This window comes from Sphaerodactylus townsendi, linkage group LG06 (genome assembly GCF_021028975.2).
Source record: "Sphaerodactylus townsendi isolate TG3544 linkage group LG06, MPM_Stown_v2.3, whole genome shotgun sequence".
NCBI lineage: Eukaryota > Metazoa > Chordata > Lepidosauria > Squamata > Sphaerodactylidae > Sphaerodactylus > Sphaerodactylus townsendi.
Genome location: NC_059430.1, coordinates 102,435,492 through 102,461,391, shown reverse-complemented (window position 1 = coordinate 102,461,391; position 25,900 = coordinate 102,435,492). Strand labels below are relative to the sequence as shown.

Here is a 25,900-nt window from a genome sequence, read left to right as displayed (position 1 = left end):
AGAGGTAGCATATCTTGAGAACCAGTTGCCGAGCAGTAGGATCAGCACTACTCCTGCTGCACCCTGCTTGTGGGTTGCCCAGAGTCTGTTGTAAACAAATTGTAGCTACTGAATTGCCCACGTCCGTTGCAACTGGACTTCCAGCTTGGAGAGCAGCCCTTGCCAGAAGGCTGGGTGCAGCCAACTCCTCTGTCGCAGAGATTTGCTCCTTTCCTTGGCATGTTGATCTGAACGGAATTGCTCCCCTGAAGAAAACAGCTCGCCTCATGCGGCAGATCCAGCCCCGAGGAGGTTAAGCTAGCTCGGCCGGCTGGCAGCTTTGGCATTCAAACCTTCCCCGGAGCTTCATGGGATCCCATATCAAGTATTTTCTCCTGGCTGGAGGAGTGACTGACTGACTCAGACACATACAGACACAAACGCTACTCCCACCTCCTCCTCCTCCTCCGCTGCCTGATTCGTTCTCTCTGAAGCCAAGCTGCATCCAAGGATACTGGCGCTTTAATCCCAGGCACCATCCTCACCGGCTGTCCCTGCTAAACTGGGAAGAGAAAGACTCTGCTTGCTAGTACCGCCTTGCTCCTCAGGAAGGGCAAGGAGCAAGGAAGATGGACCCAGCTGGACTTGGGCACCCGGAAGAGAAAGGAGATATTGACTGCACAGCAACCAGCACTGGAGAGCAGCCAAAACCAGAGACTTGGGATGATTCCAAAGCCTTTTATGCCAACCTCTCCCCACAAAAGAAACCCAAATTGGTAAGGGAGACTTCCCGCCACCCTTCTCTTCTTGGAACAGGACAGGGACTGATGGGATGCATATTGCGGGGGGGGGGGGTGACTGTCTGGTGTGCACTGTAATGTGTTTACTTAAAAGTAAAGAGAAGACCTCCAAAGAGGGAATTCATCTTTGGAGCAGAAATCCTGAGCTAAGTGACTTGTTGAGTTTCTCTGCCTTGTTACCTGTGCAGGTGTGATGGAGAGCAGAGAAGCGGAACATATGCTTTGCCAGTAGAAGGAAGGGGCCAGGCTCATTCTGTGGTTTAAGGAACTTGGGTTTTGGGGCTCAGAAAGATTTCTCTGCCACAGACCTTGCAAAGCAGCTGGCACTCAGTGCCGGACTAGATTGGTCAGTGCTCTGGCTTTTGATAAGGTGGCTCCATATGATTCACAGACCCACTTGGAATGAATGACATATTTCAGATAGTGGGCATTCAGCAGGGTGCTATGCTTCTAGGAGCAGCTGCCCTTGCCTGCAAGGCAGGGAGGGGTTCTGAATACATGATGAAATGTGGGGGGGAGCGCAGCTACAAAAATGGAACATGCCATCCTTCAAATCCCAGGTCAAGAACTTACTGGCTGAATTGTGTGTTCCTGCTGTTGTGCCCAATCGGAAGGCAGGCAGGTCCTTGTTGTGTGTAACTAATGCAGCTGTCTGGATACAGAGAAAATGGCCTGGGGGCCCAGGCTACAGTACAGCCCTGACCAGTTTATGTTAAAAAAGAACATGCTGTCACAACCAACTCATAGCAACCACATTCCCGAGACATTCCAGGCAAGAAAGGAGCAGGGGTGGCTTCCTTTTGCCTTCCTCTTAATAGGAACCCTGATCTTCCTTGGTGGTCTTCCATCCTAGTACTGACTGAGTAGCCAACCTTGGCAAAGCTCTGATGAGCCTGGGCTACTCAGGCTTCATGGCCTCTCTTTATCACCTCTTTGAGTTGTGGGTGCTTCATTACCCATTTGCTGTTAAAGTAATTAAGAGCTCCACTTTCGTGGGGTGAGATGTCCAAGTCCTCTAGCAGCAGGGTTAAGGTTAGCTGTTGTTGCCAGGTGGAGTACCCAAGGTAGGCTCTGCCATAAAGTTAAGGATTGGGTAGAGGATTGGGGACACCATTACAAAAAAGCAAAAAGGGTTGCACAGATCACAGAACAGCCTTTTCCACCTTGAGGTCTAAAACATTTTGTGTCAGCCTCAGATTTTGGCATTTAATTCCAGCATTATAGCTAAGAGGTGTTCAGTTCTCACATCACAGGGGCAATTGTTAGGTCTCAAACCATGAAGTAACAAGCTGACTCTGTATTGTTGATCAGCAGTGTTTATCGACAGACATCGAAGCACCAAGCCAGTTCTGGTGAACCTGGCTTTTGCTATCCCCTTTATTCCAATGTTAAACACACACACACACCCATTTCCCCAAGGAATGTGAGAAAGGGTTAGTTTGGAGCTAAGGTGCCCCAAGATCGGCAATGGATAGAGATAGAGCCACCTGGCATCCTGCCCCCACAGGACAAAGAAAACAATCCCATTTCCCATGAGACCAAATTGTCAGGGAAAAGCCTGGTTATCTACTCATGTGGAGCCATAAAGCAAAGATGAAGGAAAGAATGTCCCAGAATGCCAGTGGTAATATGTAGCAGGGTGGTTAGTAACTTCACCCCTGGTTACATTTATCTTGTAGCAATTACATTGAGTTAGGAAGAAAAGTAGTAGTTTGGATTTATACCCCATCTTTCTCTCCTGTAAGGAGACTCAAGGTGGCTTACAAGCTCCTTTCCCCTCCTCTCCCCACAACAGACACCTTGTGAGGTGAGTGGGGCTGAGAGAGTTCCGAAGAACTGTGACTAGCCCAAGGTCAGCCAGCAGGAATGTAGGAGTGCGAAAACACATATGGTACACCAGATAAGCTTCTTCCACTCAGGTGGAGGAGTGGGGAATATAACCTAGTTCTCCAGATTATGCATCTCAATCAACTAGATACAATCCCCCTGACAGCAATCTACCCAGGTCTGCCCCTATCTTTTTCTCCCCTGTACAACAAAATGTGCCCTGACTTGGATGGCCCAGGCTAGAAATCTCGGGAACAAAGTCAGCTATTGTTAGGATTTGGATGGGAGACCACCAAGGAAATCCAGGGTCACCACAGAGGCAGGCTATGGTAAACCACCTCTGCTCATCTCTTGTCTTGAAAAACCCACGAGGTGTCATTGCTGCAACTGATAGGCATGCTTTCCACACCAGTTATGCATGGATCACTTCCCACAACGTTCCTCACCCTGCAGGAACTTGCACATGATGTTTAAATAATCTTTAGAAGAGGTGAAAGTTCAGAGGTGGCAAAAATGACAACTAAGGCCGATTATTCACAGGGGCTCTGCCCCATAGTAGGGGTAAGTTTGCTCTGGGGCAGAGATTTCTGACAATTGAAATCCCACTTTTGGCACCGAAGATCCTGGAAGCCCCGTGGTTAGCAACCCCCCGATGTTTCCCCTCACTTTGGGGTTTTGCTCCTTCTGGGTCACTCCTCTGTCCAACGCAAGATTGAAGGTTGCTGGTGTTTTTTTTAAAATGCCCATTAAATGTAATATCAATATTCCTTATATTGATATTGTGCAGGCTGTGATTCTTGTTTTTGGGTTTTTTTTAGGGAATGCCAGCCTGCATGGAGTGTGTGTGTGTGTGGGGGGGAGGTATTGATATTACATTTAAAGGGCTTTTTTAAAAAGCTGGAAGACAACCTACTATAGATACGTGGCTTCATCGTAAGATGAAGTGATCGTAAGATGAAGGGAAACTACACCATAATGCTTTTTCATTATCCAGAGTCACCCTTGCATCTTTCCAACTAGGCCTTTGCCTCTCCTGCCAGCCTGGGGCTGTTCCTCCATCCAAACACCCGACTGACCTTGCACAGCCTTGATTGTTGCTAGAAGGAGAAACTGGGCTTGTTTGGAATCACCCCTCCCCTCATTGCAACAGCTGAAGGTCAGAGCAGAAGGCATTTCTGTGGTCTGAGAAGCCTGGTTTGCCCGTGATGCGGAAGACAGTTTGGCTTTCTACTATTGCAGAAACCCTAAGAGCTGATTTCTACCCTCATCTAAATGGATAGAGAAATGGGAATTTTTACAATGGATGGGATATGAATGTGAAGGGAGTACCAGGCAAGCCCTCCCCCCGTCCCCCGTGCTTTCTCAGGAGGGAGGCATCTCACCCCTCTCCCAGAAGGATCCTATCAACAGGGGGCAGGTAGAGATGGTGGACAGGTTTGCCCTTGGGGCAAGTTTATTTGAGTGCCCTGCCTCCTCTGTACTTTTCCTCCCCCTGGCCAAGTCTGGTAATCCATAGTTTGACTGTGATGCTGTGCCTTTAAGAGCTGCCAGACAGAGGGTTGCCAATCTCCAGGTGGAGCCTGGTGATCCCCTGGAATTGATCCCTAGATATAAGAGCTCAATTTCCTTGGAGTAATGAGCTGCTTTAGAGTGTGGATTCTTTGTCAATATTCCCTACTGAGGTCCCTCCCCACCCTCCACCTCAAAAATCTCCAGGAGTTTCTCAACCAGGAGTCAGCAACTCTGTTCTGACAGCTTTTCTTGGCATGGGAATAAAATTACACGAAGAAAGAATCCTCTCCAGAAAGGAAGTTGATATAATGGTTAGAGTGTTGGGCTGTGGTCTGGAAGATCCCAGTCTGAATCCCCACTCTTCCATGGAAGCTTGCTGTTTTCACTGTCAAAGCCCCCTTATCCCACAAAAAGGCTCTAGGGCTAGGTGAAAGTCAAAAGCAAAACACACAATACTGGCGAGTGAAGCTTCATTGCCCAAGATAATCAGCTATGACAATCCCTTCTAAATTAACCCTGCCAGGTGTTAATCAAAAAGTTAGCCCTGCATGGTAGGATACTTGCAAGTTCAGTTCCACAACAATTGTTTGGTAGCTATAGCCAAAATAGGCCAAGTCACTGGGTTAAGACTGAAGCCCCAACGCTGAAATACGACCACAGGTAGGGTCAGACATAGGGGGCAGGGCGGGCAGGTGCTCCAAGCAACAATCAGAGAAGGGGTGGCAGCAGGAAGTTCAATTGCCTGGAAGTTCAATTGCTTATTTTGCAGAGCACAGCCCCCCTTCCCATGATTAGGCTGCCTAGGAGGTGGGGGGGGGCCTCACGGGGGGAGTCACAGTCCTTGGTAAGGCAGAAGCTGCAACTGTTAGTCAGGCAAGACTATGGCAAGTGAAGAGGAGGGGAGCTAAAGGTTCCTGAGGAACATCACATGGGAAGAAGAATTTGGGGGGCTGGTGACTATTAATAGTCACCCATCTTTCCTGCCCCCTCCCGCCTTGTGCTCTGCTGAGGCGCTGCAAGTTGTGGAGCAGCCTGGAGCTGAATGGGGAAGAGGGGGAAAGGGTGGACTCTTCTCTTGCTCCCGCCTTTGCCACTTTAATACTAGAAGCTTTGTTACACTTGGCTTTGTCAAAAGCCCTGAGTAAACCTGATCCCTCATCTGATAGGCATGGTCTTCCCCAGACAGCCTGATTTTTATACCTTGGGAAAGAGGGGGATGTTCACTTGTGTGCTATCAAATAGCTTCTGACTGATGAATCAATAACTCCCAGAACATTCTCTCATTAACAGCCTTGCTCAGGTCATACAAACTGAGGGTTGTTGGCTTCCTTTCTTGAGTCAATCCATCTCATGGTGGGTCTTCCTCTTTTCCTACTTTCTTCAACATTTCCGAGCATTATCATATTTCCAGTGAGTCTTTTCCAGTGGCTAAAGTACAGTAGCAGCAATTTAGTCATTTTAGCTTGTAGAAGCATAATTACCAGATAAAGCTTTTCTCAGGCTGTACTTCATCAGGTTGTGGAAGAACATGAGGTATGTTAGGTGTTTTCCAAGTCAAAATTATGTGTGTTGTATTTTTTTTTAATTGCCAGGAAAAGGCTAAGCTGAAAAGCTTTTTCCTTGGGTTGGGTTTTAATGTATGCAGAGTTGGGGAGATAAAATGATGTAAAAGTGTAATTATCCATTAACAATCCATTAATAGTTTTTTTAATTTAATTTTTTATTGTAACATTTGAATTTTACAGTTTATAGTAATTTTCTTCTTCATACATTTTCAAACAATACTTTCCCCCCTTTTCTCCCTCCCCCCATTGCTTCTTCTTCATAGTTTTGTCACACAAACAGTAGTGAGTTCATTCTCTGTAGCCTCTTCTCCCATATTTCTTCGTTGACTCATCCAGTCCACGTATATTATCCATATCTTCAAAATTTCATTCTGTTTATCTTGCCACGTCTTATTTTTGGTTAGTATATCGAAAACATCAAGTGTCACTTGTTCCCAGAAATATTCTAACCATCTCTGAAGTGTCCATTTTTTCTTTTCTTTCCAGCCCAAGGCTATTGTTGCATGGACTGCTTTGATCATTATTTTATACATATAACTATATTGTTTGCCCACCCTTCTGTCTTCCATTACACCCGTGAACATTAAGTCATTATTTAAATCAATATTTATCTTCACCAGTTTCTCGATATATAACAATACAATTGTCCAAATTTTTTTTACTTTTGCACATTCTATCCACATATGGCTATAATATGCCTCTTGGTCTCCACAGTGCCAGCATTTAGAACTAAGTCCTTTTATCATATATGCTAGTTGTTTTGGTTTCTATACCATTTCAATATCACTTTTCTTTCTAACTGCATATATTTCCCAATCTTTATATTTTTCCAACTGTCTATTAATTTTTCAGTATTACCAATGTCTAGAAATCCTTCTTTCTCCCATTTTTGTTTCAATGTTCTTATCATGAATTCCTTATCATCTACCATATATTTGTATATATGCCCTAAAATTTTCCCTTTGCATTTTCCATATAGTTCCAGACATTTCGACATTATACATTCTCAACAATTCATTAATAGTGTAATTAAACACACATATGGGGGGACCTTTGCCCCTTTTTAAAAGGTGCAGATAGGCTCTGACCACAGGAATATAGTTAATAAGGTTTATTAAAAGAAATGCTCAGAAGTATATATAGAGGTAGTGCAAAACAGGGAAGAAAATAATAAGTAATATTCAGACTTTAGTTCTTTGACTCAGATGTTATCTGGTCAGACCAAAGGTCCAGGGTCCAGATAGAACTCCAAGCTGAAAGTTCAGGAAGCAGGTGTTCCCGTTGCACAAGCTTGAACAAACAATCATAAGGATGGCAAGAAGGAAGGAAAGACCCAAGAGATGAATACTTTATGTGTTGCTTTATGCCAGACTGCCGACAGGTTGCCTGATTCTGTTTGGCCAATCAGGAGTATTGCCAAGACGGTGACTGTGTACCTGTGCAACTGGCACGTATTCACAACCAAGCAACTCCACCAAGCCTGGGGTTCCTTGCTCCAATGAGATGGAATTGTGAGTGCAGAACTCCCTGTGTTCCCAGGCCCATATCTCACCTGCACCTGTGCGTGGCTCCTCCTTATCCCTTATCTCTCTTCAAACTCCCAATCATCCTGACATTATTTTCCCCCAAAGAAGCCTTCAGTAACCTAACTGGACCCAAAAACCTGAACCCAAATTTGAAAGGCCAAGAAGTGGAGAGACCAGTTCCTTGACAGTGAGCTTGAGCCAGTCACAGACTTAATCTACCTCATAGGGGTCTTGTAAGGATAAAATTGAGGAGAGGAGACAACAGAAGCCACTTCAGGTCACCGCTGGGGAGAAAGTCTGGGTATAAAGGATGTAAACAATAAATAATGCTGTTCTGTTATTCTGAGCCTCTTGTCTCTAATGCGAGCACAGGAAGGGTCTTTATAGGTCAAAAAGCAAACGGAGACCAGGCTGAGTGTGGTCCCAGGAATGTGTCACACATAAAGGAGATCTGAGCTATTTTTCATCGCTGTCAGGATGCCAAACTGGCTTGTGCCCTCTTAAGAGCTATTAAAATAATATTTTAGTTAATGAGTAACTCCTGGCTCCCAAGCAGCTAATTCTGGAGAATTATGGTTAGCTGGGAGCCCCCTAACTGGTTAATAACTGACTATTTTGAATGATTCATTACCCAACATTTCATCTGGCCAACTTCAAAGTGGGACAGAAAACTGGGAGTGTGCATAGAGTTGCCAGATATGGGTTGAGGAAGTTCTGGAGTTTGGGGGCTAGGGTCTGGAGAGGGTGGAGTTTGGGGAAAGAAGAGGAGAGGGGCAAGACCTCAGTAGGGTATGATAGAGTCTGCCCTTTAAAGCTGCCATTTTCTCCAGGGGAACTGATGTCTGCAGCCTGGAGATAAACTGTAATTCCAGGGAATCCCCAGGTCCCACCTGGATGCTGGCATCCCTACTGCAAAGTAGCTGTTTTCTCCAGAGGAGCTGTCATTTGGAGATCAGTTTTAATTCTGGGAGGTAGCCAAGCCCCACCTGCAGGTTGGCAACCTTGGGCTGTGACTTTCCATTTAATGGCAGCTGGCACCTTGCTGGGTATATTGTTGTATGCAGAGTGGCTGGAATCCTACCAGGAGCTCAAGTTTGATCAAGCTGTTCAGGTTTAGCCAAGTGGATGGTTTGGGTTGTTGTTGTTTTAATTAACTCAAAGAGGAGCATGTAAACTCTTCAACAGGACATGATTTCCTAATGCAAATTAACATAGCAATAATAGAACAATGTAAATTTTTTTCAATTCAATTCTTCGTTTTCTCCATTCTTAGTAGTCAAAGCAGATTACACAACTATGTACATGCCAAATTCGGTTTGGGAAATGTTTGGAAATGTTGGCCATTTATGCACTTTTGTTCTCCTTTGCATTGAGCACACATTTCCTTTGGACTGGATTCCCGGTTACACGCATGTTTCCCCCTCTTGGACAGTAACCTCCACCTTCAGATCAGAGAATCACCATGGTTTCTGAAAGTGCAACTTTTCTTCTCCTTTTGCAGGGAAAGTGAAGGAAATCAGCATGCGTTCAGCATTCTTTGGGTTTTCTCACTCCTCCCCACCTTCTCCCACCCACATCACAGCAGTTTTCCCCATTCTTTGGGCTGCCATTTCTGAAAGATCAGAAGGGCTTTCTTTTGCTTTCTTTTCCATACTGAAGGTCTTTTGCTGGAGTGATAGACCCAGTGAAATCGACAAGTAAGTGACATAATCTAGCAAGCTAATGCTACACCAATGACATCGGGGAACAAAAGGCAGCAGGCAACCTCCCCAAATGGAGGATGCACGGAAACAACAAGGAAGCAACGGGCAGGCAAAATGGTGGGTCGGCTCTGCTAGGGACACTTCACAGAAGGAGATTCCCTGTGCACACAAAACACTGTGGGAAAACCCCACTGCGGGGTAAGTAGTACATGCATAAATGGCCTTTGGGAGTAGAGCCAGGTATAGGCAGGGTTTGGGGAGAGAAGGATGCACAGTGGAGGTACAACATAATGGCGTGCATCCTCCAAAGTTGCCATTTTTAGGGGAACTGATCTCTGTAGTCTGGAAAGCAGGTATAACTCCAGGAGATCTCCAGGTCCCACCTGAAGGTTGACAACCCTGGACCAATCCCACAACATCAGCATGTGATCAGCAGCAGCAAAAACTCTACTTGAAGCAAGGAGGCAAAAGCCTGGTTCAAAGCCCATTTAGAAGAACAAAGCCTCTAATAAAAAGACTGCCAGTTGGGAGCTAGAGATGCACACAGTGGTGGGGGTTGGGGGTTAAAAGGGGCTGTATTGAGGCCTTTTCTGGAGGGCAGGAAGTTTGGGAAGGCAGCTGGTGGATGCATGCAATTATTTGATGGCAGGGATGCTGCCTTTTCCCTTGCTGTGACTTTCCTCCAGGAAGTGCAGCTGTTGTCCCATCTGTTAGGTCTAGGAGGGCAGTGGTGACTCTAGTCTCATGGACACCTAGTGATTATGGGGGGACTGGGGTTGTGGCAGCACTAGGCAACCAAAACCCCATAAGTTCTGGCCCAGGAATAGCAGAAGAAGAGTTTGGATTTATATCCCCCCTTTCTCTCCTGCAGGAGACTCAAAGGGGCTTACAATCTCCTTGCCCTTCCCCCCTCACAACAAACACCCAGTGAGGTGGGTGGGGCTGAGAGAGCTCCGAGAAGCTGTGACTAGCCCAAGGTCACCCAGCTGGCGTGTGTGGGAGTGTACAGGCTAATCTGAATTCCCCAGATAAGCCTCCACAGCTCAGGCGGCAGAGCTGGGAATCAAACCCGGTTCCTCCAGATTAGATACACGAGCTCTTAACCTCCTACGCCACTGCTGGGACAGTTTCTGAAGGTCTGGGACAGTTTCTGAAGGTCAACAGGTATATTTATATATATAATCCTGTAAGCAGAATAACAAGCAGAATGTAGCTTATGTGCCACTTTAAATAAGAACAATCATCTTGGTAAAGACCAGCCTGTTAACCTCAGAAATCATAAACAGAAAAACTTTATGCACACGCACACAGTAACACTTATATGTCAATGCATTTACAGTTCATCATTTTGTTACAATTTGGTTACCAATAACCAGTATAATTTACAGTATTAAACTTTCAGTCAGAGGCCTTTATATAACTTTAGTTAAGATAAAACTGAACAACATCTTTCCACAGTCGGAGTCAGGGAGCTACAGTCTCCAACTGTCACCTTTAGAATGTTCGCTGAGCTCTCCCAGAATTCCGTGCCTGCTGCATGCAAGGCTGTCAAATCCAGCAGGTTCATCAAAGGGTCAATCCAGAGGAAGCCTGGCATGCGAGTCGGGGGCTGGTTTGGAAGTCCAACCAAAGGAGGCTGGAATGAGGAAGCAGCCAAGCAGCAGACGCAGAAAAGGGGCAGGCGAGATGAGAGGTAGAGTCGCTTCCAACCAGAACCTAGTCTTGAGTACAGTTTGCCACTCTCTCAATGGGGTGAAGAGATCCAGAATTACAGCTGATCTCCAAGCAATAGAGATCAGTTCCCCTGAAAAAATAATTGCTTTGAACTGTGGAATTATTTATACCCCCCTGAGGTCCCTCCTCTCCCCTGAGCCCACCCTCCTAGGCTTTACTCCCAAATCTCCAGGAATTCCCTAGCCCAGAGTTGATAACCCTAGCAGACAAAGCCTTTGGTTGTCCTAGGTCCAGGTTTTGTCCTGGGTCAGAGTCACTTTCAGAATGGAACCCAAGGTTCTTATTCCCCTCCTAAAGGGGCTTCGGCAAGTCTTTTTCCCCAGATGGTGCTCCTTCCTCCAATGCATTTGTCTTGGCAACTGTGCCAGGAGGAGGGCTGCGCTATTTATAGATTGGTCAGAATGAGCCAATGGAGTTTAAGGGGAGAGGGCACACGCATTGTGCTGAATGAATGAATGAATGAATGAATGAATGAATGAATGAATGAATGAATGAATGAATGAATGAATGAATGAATGAATGAATGGGTGCATCGTTTATTTCTGTCCCAAACTTTATACCATAAGAACAGCCTTTCTGAATGAGGCTAAAGACAATTTCCACCAGAAACCAGCCAACACTTGGAAGCAGAAATGAGTTGCATGAAGCAGTGGCTATTTCTTCTGTTGCTTGGCCTAAGCACCTGGTGTTCGGAACTATACTGCTTCTATACATGGAGTTTTGATGTAGCTGTTACAGCAAATAATCTTTGGCAAGTCAGTCTTTTATGGTGTTGGCAACTGTTTTCTCATCCTCTCTCCCAAGCCAAAACCACAGAATGCCATCACGATTGCTGTGTCATCCAGAGCTTTATTCCGTATGGAAGAGGAGGAGAAAATCTACAGTGAACACGGTGTGGAGGCCTACGTCAAATATCAGCTGGATCACGAGAATGAGCCCCTCTTGCCTGGAGCAGCTTTTCCTTTTGCCAAGGTCTGTTCCATTACTTATTAGACTTTTTCTTCCAGTCAGGATGTGGGTTCAAGATATCAGGCTACAGGCACCCACTGACACCTTTTCTGGCTCCCATTAAATATTTTTAGGAAGTATGTGTGGCCAAGTGGGGCTTTTGTCCATTAAGACTTCTCATTGTCTATTGGAAATTTGATTGGTTGTGAAGATTTTTTTAAAAAATGTTGTTTTGGCAGCAGCTGGAGCACAGAGATTTCCACTAGGTGACTGAAGTCAATATGGCTTTCATGGCAGCCGTGTTGTGGCAGCCATTTTGTTGCTGCACCCACCATATCAGATCAGGATTCCTCATGGGGCTGCAAGCTCAAAAAGGTTGGGACTCCTGGGCTAAAGCAAGTATTATACCCTGTTCTACGTAAAAAACCTAAGTAGAATCTGCCATTTTCTCCTGCTCCCTCCCCACGTGCTCCATACTCCCCGGTCGTCATCTTGTCTGGACCAGGCTGTGATAAGGGGTGTGTGCAGCATGGGGAGGCAGGGCAGGAGGAAATGCTGGATGAAATTACAATTTTACTTAGGTCTTTATGTGGAACAGGGCATAGCTAAGCTGTTAAATAGGATCTGGCAGTATCTCAGTGATAGCGCCACCTGCTTTGCGTGCTGGGGGTCCCAGGTTCCTCCCCCAGTTAACTTGCCTCCCATGTTAGCTGCTCAGAAATACCTTCCTTTGCTCGGGAAGTCATGCCCAGTCAAAGGAGACCCCATTTATAAGACTGCTTCTTAGATGCCAGAGAGCACTAGCACATATTTGTTGTGTAATCAGACAAGGCATGGGGAAGGGCAGCAGAGCATCTGCTTGGCACGTGGACCCAGCAACTCCAGTGAAAAAGGTCAGGCATCAGGTAATGCAAAAGACCTCTGCCTTAAACCCCAGAGAACTGCTGCCAGTCTGTGTAATAGCACTGACCTGGATGGTCCAGTGACCTGACAGGGTCAGCTTCATTTAGGAAGGGTTTCCAGCATTAAAACATCTGCTTTGTAGCAGAAGGGCCCTGGTTCAATCCCCAGCATCCCCCATTAAAAGGGTCTTGTAATAGGGTGATGCAAAACCTCTCCACATAACACCCCTGGAGCGCCTTTGCCAGTTTAAGTAGACAATATTGACTGCAATTTTCAAATGGTCTATAAGGCAGCTTTATGGGTGTTCCTGTGAGTGTGAGCCAGTTAGTGCCAGGGTGTGTCCTGGGGCTGTCTTCTGCTTCTCTGGAACCAGACAATTGACAGACCAATGTTATCAAGCAGCTACTCCCTTTTGAACATGCCTGACCAATACGGTAATCTTCAAAGGTTCTGCTTTGGCACCCTCCACTTTCTGAGATTAGACTGGTAGCCACCCAGGAGTGGTCTTCTCGGTCTTGGCACCAAAGGTCTGGAATGCTCTTGGCAAGCTGATTTGTCCATCCCTCTCGGTTGCTGTCTTCTGCCAGCAGATAAAAACTTTTTGATGTTTCATTTGGCACTTCCTCAATAATCTCTTCTCCTTAATCCATGGCTCATTCCGCACATGCAGAATAATGCACTTTCAAACTGCTTTCAGTGCTCTTTGAAGCTGTGCGGAATGGCAAAATCCACTTGCAAACAGTTGTGAAAGTGGTTTGAAAATGCATTATTTTGCGTGTGCGGAAGGGGCCCATGTTTTAATGTGGGTTTTTTTAATGTTTTGTATGTATTTTAATTGTTTTGAAAAATTGTCTTACCAAAGTGTGTTTGGAGAGGCGTTGATTCAAATGGTTTTAAGATGTGATTTTTATCATGTATGCTTTCAATCATACATACATAAAACCTTTATTAGTCATAATACCAATATAACAACCAGCATTATCCAGACAAATGTTCCATGCATAAAACCATCACAGATATTATTCCAAAATTCCTAAAAGGAACCTAGCTACAGAAGTTAAAATCACAGAAGATGAATTGTTTAATAGGAATATAACCTTCCCAGCAACAGAGTATCCCTTAAACTTAACAGGAAGAAGAGCCAAAAGCCTGGTCCTAGCTCCCTCATATTTGGGGCAGTCGAGCATTATATGTTCCATGGATTGCTTTCAGTCGTTAGCTGCCTTGGTGGCCCTTGTAAAAGCAGAAAAACAGATATAATTTTCGTAAAAACAAACAAATGAGTGGAGCCAGTGGCTGAATTTTCCTCCAGGGTCTCTGAGGCCCCATCCACACATACAGAACAATGCGCTTTCAATCCACTTTCACAATTGTTTGCAAGTGGATTTTGCTATTCCGTATAGTAACATCCAGCTGCAAAGTGCATTGAAAATAGATTAAAAGTGCATTGTTCTGCATGTGCAGAAGGGGCCTGAGCCTCACTTCCCCAGTTTTTAAAGTAGCTGTCTGGGGTTGTTTATTAGCTTTTTCAAAAACTAACACTCTGGTGGGAAATCTCCTCACTAAGAAGACTGTTTTCTGAGCCCATGCGCGCCACTGTTGTGACCACCACAGGGTTGCCAAAGAGCTAACTACCTGGCCCTTGGGAGAGGAGAGAGGTGCTTGGACAGCTGCCCCCCCATCTGTAGTCTGTGGCCCCCTAGCAGAGCATCTGCTTGGCATGTAGAAGGTCCCAGGTTCAATCCCAGCACCTCCAGTTACCAAAAAAACCCACCAAGCAGTAGGTGATGTGAAAGACTTCCACCCTAAGACCCTGCAGAGATGCTGCCAGTCTGAATAGACAATACTGACTTTGACAGGCCTGTGGTCTAATTCACCTGAGACTAGCAGAGACTGGCCAGTGTACAACAACAACAACAACAAGCCTTTATTGGCATGCAAAACAGGACAAAATTTCAAAACAAGTAAAACAAGATTTAAAAACACAGTTAAAATTAATAATTTCCAGTATAAAATTTGCAACAGTCTCACAAAAGAGTACATCAGAGCTGTTCAGGAGGTTGGGTGTCTTGTAACACTCTGAGAACATTGCAAGAAAATGGAATTCATGTATTTTATGCGTATCTTATCATATTTAGGGCATACATACAAAGAGAATGGTCAAGTGTTTCAACCGTAACCAGATCACAAGAACAAACCCTTTTAGAACGTTCTATATTCTTAAATCTTCCCTCCAGAAGAGCTGATGGCAACACATTACATCTTGCAGTAGCCAAAGCTCTCGTCCGGGTAGGATTAATCAGGGCAGTGAGGTAAAATCATTAAAAGATGTAATACAATAGAACAATGAAGGAGGAGGAGGGGGAGGGGGGAGGGAGGGAGGGAGAGGGAAGGGGGGAAGGAGGAGGGGGGAAGGAGGAGTACTAGTTTGGATTTATATCCCCCCTTTCCCTCCTGTTGGAGACTCAAAGGGGCTTACAATCTCCTTGCCCTTCCCCCCTCACAACAACCCTGTGAGGTGGGTGAGGCTGAGAGAGCTCCGAGAAGCTGTGACTAGCCCGAGGTCACCCAGCTGGCGTGTGTAGGAGTGTACAGGCTAATCTGAATTCCCTAGATAAGCCTCCACAGCTCAGGCGGCAGAGTGGAGAATCAAACCCGGTTCCTCCAGATTAGATATACGAGCTCTTAACCTCCTATGCCACTGCTGCTCTCAAAATAGTTAATTAAATACCAAATCAAAACAGAATAAAGAAACCTAACATCAGATGGCACATTATATCCCCCTGGGAGGGGACTAGGTGTAATACAGTGACAACCAGTTATGATGGTATGTGGGGGTTTAGCAGGGGAGGCAATCAGAGACTAGCCTCCCCAAAGGCCCCGTGGAATAACTCCATCTTACAGGCCCTGCTGAACTGTCCAAGGTCACGCAGGGCCCTGATGGCCGGAGGGAGAGTGTTCCACCAGACTGGGGCTAAGGCAGTAAAGGCTTCTGCCAACTGCCCCTGCAGAATTGCTTCTAAGCTGCTTGAGATCTAGTTATTGAGATCCACTTTGAGGGCTTCTTAGGAGGAGGAAGACAAGACAGAGTCTGTCTAAATAAACAAACAAACAAACAAACAAACAAATAAATAAATAAATGTAGTTAATCCTTTTTTCCCCTTGCATGTATGCGTGCATAAGGAAATGAGGGCTGTTTGCTGGGTTCGGGTACTTCAGCAAGTCCTCCCCAGTGGGTTATTTTTCTTGGCTGGGTGGTTTGGAGGCTTGACCTGAAGAAATGTTTTGGTTTTGCAGGCTCTGGAAGCTGTCAACACTCAACTGCGGAAGCTGTACCCAGACAGTGAGGAGCTCTTTGACGTTGTCCTTGTGACCAACAACCATGCCCAAGTGGGAGTTCGCCTGATCAATACTATCAACCACTACAGTGAGTAGCTGGAACTAGGGTTGCCGTCCTCCAGGTGGGGCCTGTAGGTTTCCTGGAACTGCAGCAGGTTTCTGGGCAACACAGATCACATCCCCAGAAGAAAACAGCTGGTTTGGAGGATGGACTGTGTGGCATTATAACCCACTGAGGTCCCTTCTCTTCCCAAACCCTCCCTAGTGCCCTCCCCAGGCTCTATACCAAATTTCCAGAAATTTTCCAACCCAAAGCAGCAACCCTAGCCAGAACCCCCAGAAGCAGCTCTTTTCTGCCTGCCCATTTTCCAGTGATTATTCACTACCCTGGGAGGTGAACTGGTAGCTCTGCATGCTAGTTGTGGTTTGTCAGTGCCCTCCTCTGCATCACAACCCTGGACTTCCTGGGGTCTCCCATCCAAATACTAACCAGGGCCTACCCTTCTTAATTTCTGACATCTGATGAGATCAGCCTAGTCCAGACTGCCCAGATTAGGGTCATAATGAACCCACACCTTCTTCTTATAATGGCATAAGCTATTGCATACATGTATAAGCCTATATTGAGAGGGAAAACAGCATGGTATCACACGATATTGTCACATCTTGGAAGCTAAGCTGGATTGGTACTTGGAAGGGAGACCTCCAAGAAAGACCCTGCAGAAGAAGGCAGTGGCAAACCACCTCTGCTTAATCACTAGCCTTGAAAGCCCTTTGGTGGGATCATAATAAGTCGGCTACAGCTTGATGGCACTTCAGACACACACACACACACACACACCAGAAAAATTGCAAAAATGGTCTCAGATGTTTTGGGGCTATACATATCAAGTAAGGAAAAGGTCATCTTAAAATGTCACTATTTCAAAGGAGAAACATTTCACAACATTTCTGTGTGTTCCCCCAAATGACCCCTTTCCATCTTCATTCCCCTCCGCTCCCTATCCCAGAGAACCCTAGAAATGGAAGAAATGAGGAACACTCTGAAATCTCTTCTCTACAGTCACGCTTGGCAGGGCTCTGGGTGAGAAAGAATGATTGTCAACCCTGTCAGCATGTACTGAGTTGCCAGGATTCTCCCAGCAGTGAATACAAGTGTATATATATACTCCCAACTATGTGGCCTCTGGGGAAGGAAAGAGGATTGGGCAGAGAGGGGATGCAACAAGTTACCTCCCCAGAGTCAGCTTGGGATCTTGACATCCCTGGTGCGACATGAGCCAAGTTCCCACAGGAGCTGGTTGCCTTGGGCTCAGACTGTTGTGGGGTGAGCAGCCCCTGTCGAGCTGCCAGAGGCCATGTGATTCAGCATCCCCTGTGGCCTTCCAGGCACTTTCCTGGGGAGTTAAAGTTTCGGTGATGGGATTCAAATAATTTAACAACCGGCTCCGGTGGTGGGATTCAAATAATTTAACAACTGGTTGTTTACAAGCACGCTTTTAACAACCAGTTCTGCGGGTGCAAACCTGCTGAATCCCACCACGGGCCAGTTTGCTCCTGTTCTTCACACACACCAAAACTCCCAAACACAAAATTCATACAGTGAGATGGAGGAGCTGGCTGCTGGGATTTCCCCTTCTAGGCTATCCACACTTCCTTGAAGAAAGTATTTGCATATGCTGAGGAAAATATGAATGCAAAGCTTAGATGACTCAGCCTGAGCAGTTGGTACCCCCAGCCAGTGTGGGAATAACTGTGTTTTCTCCTGTGGCTGGTGGTGATGCATACTGGTGGCTCTCTTCTCCCTTGTAGACCTTTTCATTGAGCGGTTCTGCATGACTGGCGGGAACAGCCCCATAGGCTACCTGAAGGCCTACCACACCAACCTGTACCTGTCCTCCGACTGTGAGAAAGTGAGTGAAGCCATAGAAGAGGGTGAGTCTACTATTGGTCAACCTTTGGGTGGAAGATGAAAAAATGGTTGGATTTTCTTCAGGAAGAACAGGCTGTGAAATCTGCCTCTGGTAGAGTGATTGTCTGCTTGAGCCCCTGTGTGGAGGCTGCTGTTACCTGATTGACCATCATGGTGCACTTTCCCAGAGTATGAATGGGTGTTGCTGTTTTGTCCATGTTATCATGTATGTCAGGATCCCCAATGTAGTGCCCATGAACCCCATGGCACCCGCCAATACCTTTTCTGGCACCCAGAGGCATACCAGGGGAAAATGGTGCCCAGAGACATCTGGTCTCCAGGCGCCCCCTCCCCTATGCCTGGGGTGACCCCGCCGAGCCCTGCCCCCTCCCAGCTGCCGGCTCCGAGCTGGCAGCCGGCAGTCCCTCCTGCCCTCCCCTCTGGGGAAGACAGAAACAACTGGAAGGCTCCGTGCTGGGGCCTTTGCTTTTATAAGCTTGGGGGAGGGGCCATGCCCCCAAGCTTATAAAAGTGAAGGTCCCAGCACGGAGCCTTCCAGTTGCTTCTGTCCTCCCCAGAGGGGAGGGCAGAAGGGAGTGCTGGCTCGAAGCTGGCAGGGGGGCGGGGCTTGGGGTGGAACCAGCAGCTGGGAGGGGGGTGAGACTTGGAGGGGTCCTCTGGCTTCCTTGGCCCTGCCATGTCGGCGGCGGCGGCGGCGGCGGCGGCGGCGGCTTCTTCTTCTTCTTCTTCTTCTTCTTCTTCTTCTTCTTCTTCTTCTTCTTCTTCTTCTTCTTGATGTCCTGCTAGAGTTTTTTTTCCTGCAGCAGATTTACATGGCTTGCCAACTCCTGGTTGGGAGATTCCTAGAGATTTGTGGGTAGAACTTGGGAAAGACAGGATTTGGGGAATGGAGGGACCTCAGCAGGCTGTAATGCCATAGACTTCACACCCCAAAGGTTCCGTTTCCTCCAGGGGAACTGACCTCTGTAGCCTGGAGATCAATAGTAATTCTGGGAGTTCTCCAGGGTCCATCTGGAGCAGCGGTTCTCAACAGTTCCTCATGTTGTGGTGACCTCCAGCCATAAAATTATTTGTGTCTCAGTTCCTAAGACCATTGGAAATATGTGTTTTCCGATGGGCTTAGGCGACCCCTGTGAAAGGGTCATTCGACCCCCAAAGGGTTTGCGACCCACATGTTGAGAACCACTGATCTGGAGGCCGGCAGCCCTACAAGACTACCCCACCAGAATTATCATCATACTCATCAGTAGAGGGTAGTGCTGAGTTACTTTGGTGCAACAGGAAAAACTTGAAGAGGTGAAATAAGTAAGATAGAAGAAACTCTCTCCCTTAAACTTATATCATGATTATATTTTTTTAAAAATTTTAAGATCCATTTCACTTATTAGTTAATCTAGGACTAAACTAAAGCAGAATCAAGGTGGGGCACAATTTCAGTACTTGTCCTGGGTGTCATTTTCTGTAGCTGACCCCTGACACCCCTACTTTTATAATAAATTGCATGTACAAAAAAAAAGAGGTTGGTTGAAAGAGAATGTCAGTCCTGCCTGTAGAGAGTAGCAGGAAATCAGTGGAATGCCACAAGAGTCTCTTTTCTCTTTTCCAAGGGATTGCTGCTGCCACTATCTTCAGTCCAAGCACAGATGTGAAAATCTCTGAGAACCAGCTGCGTGTTGCCTTTGACGGGGATGCAGTCCTTTTTTCAGATGAATCTGAGCAGATAGTAAAGGCTCACGGTCTTGACAAGTTCTTTGAACATGAGAAAGCATATGAGAACAAACCACTTGCTCAGGTGAGATATAGGCCAGTATGGTCTAGTGGTATGGGTGTCAGACTAGGATCTGGGAGACCCAGGTTCAAATCTCTACTCTGCCGTGGAAGATTGCTGGAGAACCTTGGGCCAATCACGTATGTTCAGCTTAATCTACCCCACAGGGTTGCTGTGAAGATAAAATGGAGGAGAGGAGAATGATGTAATCCACTTGGGTTCCCATTGGGGAAGCAGGCAGGGTATAAATTATTTAAATAAATAATCCATATACATTTTGCTGATATTGAAAAATTATGTCACTTATTATAGCAAAGTAGCCCATACAAAGGGCTATTAGATCTACACCAACACAATTATAATGATAGCAACCAGATGCCTGAATTGAAAGTTCAAGCATCTGTTCCACATGTGTAACCCACTAACTAGGGTGCCAATATTCAGGTGGTGCCTGGAGATCTCCTGGATTTATAATTGCTTTCCAGACAATAGATATCAGTTCCCCTGGAGAAAATGACTGCCTGATCCATGATTGGCCAAATCTGAGGCAAATGGCCTCCCACCAGTGGTGGGATTCAAATAATTTAACAACTGGTTGTTTACAAGGACCATTTTACAACCGGTTTTGCCGATGTGGTGTGAACTGGCTGAATCCCACCACTGCCTCCCACCCACGCTTGGGATGCACGACGCAACTTGTTATTTGTTTATTTGTTTTGGGGGCATTGCTAGCTATTTTGGTTTGGTTTTGTCTTTAAAATGTATGTTTTTCCATTCTGATTTATTCAACAACAGAGGCAGAACGTACATTTTAAAGACTAAGCCAAATAAAAATATGTAGCAATGACTGAAAAATGTCCACTTCAGTGGCGGATTGAAAAATAAATGTTTTATAGGCCTTCCAAAAAGCAAGCAAACGAAGAAAGCAGAGGCGTAGCTGGGCCAAACTGTGTCCGGTGTGCAGTCTATATTTTCTGCCCCCCACGGCGCCCCGCCCCTCCCCCCGTGGCACCCCCCCCTCCCCCCTTCTCATACTTACCTTAGTTCATTTCCTTTTCCTAGAACTTTATCAGGCTGAAAAAAAGGCCTTTCGCAGTTCAGGCTTAAAAACAGCCTGATGGGAACTATACTTCCCAGGAGACCTTGTGAGCCCCAAGGGAACTGTAGTTCCTCAGGCTGTTTTTAGCCTGGACTGTGAACAGGCCTTTTTTTCAGCCTGAAAAAGTTATAGGAAAAGGAAAGGAACTAAGGTAAGTATGGGAAGGGGGGCGCGGGGGAGGGGGGAGGGGCCTGAAGGCGATTTTCTGTGTTACCAAGGCATGTGCCTGGTGCATGGCGCACCCCCCCCCCCATCCCCTTGTAGATCCGCCTCTGGCAGCAAGGGAGGATATTCCACGGGTAGGGTTGGGAAATTCCTGGAGATTGGAGGGTGGTACCCAGGGAGGGCAGGATTCCAGAAGGAAAGGGACTTTTGCAGGAAATAATGCCATACAGACTACCCTTCAAAGCAGCCATTTTCTTCAGGAGAACTCATTTCTGTCATCTGGAGATCAGTTATAATCCCAGGAGATCTCTAGGCAGAGGTTGGCAAGTTTATTCCACAACCTGGGTTGGGGCCACCAGCTGCTGTAGTAGGAGAAGTTTATATTACAAAGTTAGACTGGTGAGGCCTGACTCCAGACCTCTCGATGGTCTCTCCCAATGGTTTCCTCCAAAGAGGAACAAGCCATGCACATTCATGGCAGAATATTCTGTCTCAAGGAAGTCCAGGCTTCCTATGCAGATGCAGGCAGTGGCAAACTGCTGTTCATTTCTTGCCTTAAAAACCCTGTGAGGTGGCTGTAAGTTGTCTGAGACTTGACAGCACTTTCGACCACCATAGTGGTGGCTGTTATGATGTCCCCAGATGTTCACAAATGCTGGAGGCACCCATTTCTTTTGTGAGCTTCAGTGTACTCAGAGTCTGACAATTCCTCTTTGCTTTCTCAGGGACCACTGAAAGGCTTCTTGGAAGCCCTTGGGAAGCTTCAGAAGAAGTTCTACTCCAAGGGCCTCCGCCTCGAATGTCCCATCCGCACCTACCTCGTCACAGCCCGTAGCGCTGCCAGTTCAGGGGCCCGAGCTCTAAAGACTCTCCGAAGCTGGGGGCTCGAAACAGATGAAGCCCTCTTTCTAGCAGGTGCCCCAAAGGGCCCCCTGCTGAAGAAAATCCGTCCACATATCTTCTTTGATGACCAGATGTTCCATATTGAAGGGGCAAAGGAGATGGGCACAATTGCGGCCCACGTCCCCTATGGTGTGGCACAGAAACATAGGCGCGCAGCACAGGTGAAACAGGCCCAGAACAGCAAGTAGTCACCAAAGGCAGGATGGGCTGGGACAGCCTTCAGATACCTAGAGATCAAAGTCTCTCCTGGAGGATGGAAGATCAGCAGTACCTTCCACAACTGGAAGCAAAGGTGTTCAGATAGTCGATGTTGTGTCTTATTTGGCTAGGCTGCTGGAAGGGGAAGCCTTCCTTCTGCTTGCATTTTTGCAGCTTGTGGACACGTTGTTCCTCTTCCACCTCAGCTCCTTCACCCCTTCCACCTCTCTCGTGCCCATTCTAGCTGTTGACATTCACTTGTTTTTGAGAGAGGCATTTTCCAGTTCTTACGTTGCATGAATAACATTTGATAACTTGTGGGCAACACCTGAGGAAGTCTCAGACTTCATCAGCTGCTGTTTTGGATAGCTGGTTCTGGAGTGGGGTTGAGCAAAGGCCCTGAGTCCCCCATCAACATGGCCATTTTCCCTTTGCACAGGGGACTCCTGGAGGTCAGAAGCTGGCAAGAGAATCCTTGGCTCCTCTTCCATGTTAAGGGGCACGTGGAAAGGGCCTTGGTCTTAAAACTTTCTGAAAACGGAGGTTTGTGAGGTATTTGTATAGCTCAAAAAGGGGATCTCCGTGTTCCATATAACCCCTTCCCCAAAGCTCACAAAAACAGATGCCAAATACTCAGTCAGGGTACAAAGGCTTCCCAGAAGTTGTCTTTTCTTAGCAAAGATTCTGGATTTTCTAAACACAATAATGTGTTTAGCCTTGACCACAGGTGTCTCAGTAGCAGAAGGGAGGAAATCCGGAAGCATTTCCTCAGAAGAACTTGGGTTGACGTTGAATCGAAGCCCTGTTTCGATTGCAGGGTTAAAAGTGCATGAGAGGGAGTGGGTGATTCCTTGTTTGATCTGCAAACAAGAGATCCTGCTGCCTTTGCCAGGTGAAGGAGCCAGGAAAAGAATGTGGACAGGTGCACACAGGATAAAATCAGGGCATCTCTATCAAAATGTTTCACTTAAAGGCTAAGGAGAAATCAGTTGGGTGCAGAATGTCCTTCTGCCTGTCTCCCCAGTTAGTGGTCAAACAGTGTTTAATGAATGTGGTACAGCGCAGGGGGCTAGTCTTGGCCACCAGGCCGATGTTAAATCTCCTCTTAACCCTGAAGCTGGCTGGATAGCCTTGGACTAGCTACTTTCTTACAGCCTGTCTCACAATAATTGACACCCATGCCACTGGAAATCACATTCTGTTCAGGCAGTAGCCCATAAGTATGTCAGAAGAGCCCTATGGGGTCACACCAGTGGTCAGTGATCACATCTAGGCCAGCATCCTGTCTCATACAGTGGCCAGCCACTGGTTGCCCTGGAGGACCAATAAACACGGCATGGAGGCCAAGGAGGCCCTTGATGTTGCCACCTTACACTGGGTTTCAGAGGTATACTGCCTATGACTATGGAGGTTCCCTTTAGTCAAAACAGCTAGTAGTCACTGATGGATCTATCCTCCATGGATCTATCTAACCTCCTTACAAAGTGATCACTGAATCTACTTGAGGTTAATTCCACTATTTAGTTACCTGTGGAGTAAAGAAATATTTCCTTTGTCTGTCCCGTACCTATTGCCCATCAAGTTCATTGGATACCCCTAAGTTCTGGGATTTTGGTAGAGAGAAAAATACCTTCCTCTGTCTACTTTCTCCACCCCATGCATAATTTTTTACACCTCTGTTGTGTCTTCCTCCTTTGGTCATCATTTTTTTCTAAACGGAAATGTCCCAGAGACTGCCCTCATAGACCAGGTGCTCTGATTCCTGGATCATTGTGGTCGCTGTCTTCTGTATTTCTTCTTCCAGCTTTTTTAAAATAAGGCGACCAGAAATTTACATGTTATTCCAAATGCAGGTGCACCATAGCTCCGTGCAAGGGCATCACTGTATTGGCTGTTTTATTCCCAATCCCTTTCCTAATAATCCCTGGGATGGAGTCTGTATTTTTCACAGTGATACAATGTTTTCATGGAGCTATCTACTGTAACTCCAAAGTTTCACTCTCAGCCAGTTTAGAACCCCATCCACATGAATTTAAGGTGAGAATTCTTTGTTCCAGTATGCAACACTTAGGCTCCTTTCGCACATGCAAAATAATGCACTTTCAATCTACTTTGCAGATGGATTTTATTGTGCGGAATAGCAAAATCCACTTGCAAACAATTGTGAAAGTGAACTGAAAGTGCATTATCCTGCATGTGCAGAAGAGGCCTTACACTCATCAACCCAAAACTTTCTTTGCCACGTTGTTGCATGTTTGTGAAGGATGCCACCCTTCCTGACACTCATTCAGTTCTCCAAGAACTGAATACCACATGGTAGTGCCATCCTCTTTTACCAGCCTTTGGGTTGGTCCTTTCACAGAAGCATATGGAAACTGAGGAGTTTCATTTCAGTGTCTGTAAGCAACATTTGTATGAATGAAAGGACTGGCTGTCCTTCTGGGTGTTTCCTCTATAATAAACGTTGTCTGCTACCCTTCTTGAGTTTCCCGTCTCTATGTGTTGGGAACAAGCTGGTGTCTTTTAAACATAAGGGTTTGAAGAATAACAGAGAGCTAAGTAAGGGAGTGGAGAGTCAAGGCAGCATGGCCAATTTTGTCAGATCTCAGAAGCTGAGGGTCAGTGTTTGGAAGGGAGACCAGTGGCAGACCACCAAGGGAGACTGTGCAGAGGAAGGCCATGGCAAACCACCTTTTCCTCTCACTTGCTTTGAAAGTCCCTTGCTGAGGTTTCTGCTGTGACTTTATGGCATTTTACACATACACACAAGCAATAGTCTCCTGAGAAGAGGCTTGATAGCAATTTTCTCACTGTCCGAGTCAATGGCAAGAGACAGTGCTTAGCAGGGTGGTTCAGAGGAGGTAATGGTTGTGCTAACTTGCCTGCAATGGGTTCTTAAAGGTTGAACCTCCCATCCTAGGGTTGCCAACCTCCAGGTGAGGCCTCATGCTTTCCCAGAATGGCAACTGATCTCTTACACAAAAGGACTATTTTGGAGGGGGAAATCTGTGGCATTTTTACGGCATCTACTTTGCTGATATTCTCTCCCTCCCTAACCCTCCCCAGCTTCATCCCCACTTCTCCAAGAATTTCCCTACCTGGAGTTGGTTACCTACTCTCCCTTCCTTGTTCAACAAAGCAGATCAAAGGTGTGCTGGAAGGAAGCTCTGGAAGGAGACCAACAGTACCACAAGGATGTCCTGTCACTCTGCATTAAGCTGATGGCTCACCACTTCCTTTTCCAATTAGCTGACCACCCCTAAGAGCAGGGCAGTGCCAAAGCCACAGTTCTCACTCTGCCTGATCTAGTGCTGTGACTTTTGGCCCTGGGGAAAGTATTTCCACACAGTGTTTACCAGAGAAAGCTCCCATCTATGCTTGTGTCCCTGGATCCCACCCAAGCTTGGCCTATTTTTAGGCCTGCTAATCTTAGAAAGCCCTCTAGGGTTGCAGTGTTTCCAGCTTTGCAGAAAGAGAATGCTGTGTAGGGGCCCGTTCTCCACCTGCTGAGATGCTTTTCTTCCTAGAGTGCTTCCAGAATGGGCTTCCTTGCATCAACTAGATTGAGAGACCAATGTCCCCACATCTCCCTCCTAGTCCCATGGCTTTCAAACTGTGGTCCAGAGCAGACTGGTTGCCTTCGGAGGTTCATTGGGGTTCCTCAAAGCACAGATCAGTCCCTGTGGAACTAAAGCTACTTTGCTTGCCTTGACTGATCTTCTCTTCAGCTGAAGCACCAGTGCAAGGACCACTGGTGGCAAGGTTGTAACTGGCCATTGTACAATCCACGATTCAAGATTAGGTGGACTCTGTGATGCGCTTGTTGTCTTCGTATGCCATGAGGAAATTATCTCAGCTGCAACTAAAGGGGTGCTTCATCCAAGCTTCATCCTTCGGCCTGCAATGGGAGCTTCCTGACTGAATATCCTTTTCCCCACTGTGCCTAGAATGATATCTCAGTTGGGACATTCTTTCTCCTCTGGAGAAGGCTTCTGAGG

General features: G+C 46.5%; 1 protein-coding gene across 2 annotated transcripts; it reads left to right on the top strand.

Moving 5' to 3' along the window:
• The first annotated feature begins 211 nt into the window (after positions 1–211).
• NT5C1A (5'-nucleotidase, cytosolic IA) lies at positions 212–24,381 on the top strand. Of its 2 annotated transcripts, none has more exons than XM_048501896.1 (6): positions 212–755; positions 11,451–11,618; positions 15,795–15,924; positions 17,649–17,771; positions 19,377–19,561; positions 21,527–24,381. In XM_048501896.1, exons 1-6 carry the CDS (start codon positions 609–611, stop codon positions 21,890–21,892), a joined length of 1,119 nt encoding a protein of 372 aa, XP_048357853.1. In that variant the 5' UTR covers positions 212–608; the 3' UTR covers positions 21,893–24,381. The 2 variants fall into 2 exon arrangements, with proteins under 2 accessions (XP_048357853.1, XP_048357854.1); XM_048501897.1 differs by lacking the exon at positions 212–755 and adding an exon at positions 10,540–10,605.
• The last annotated feature ends 1,519 nt before the right edge of the window (positions 24,382–25,900 follow it).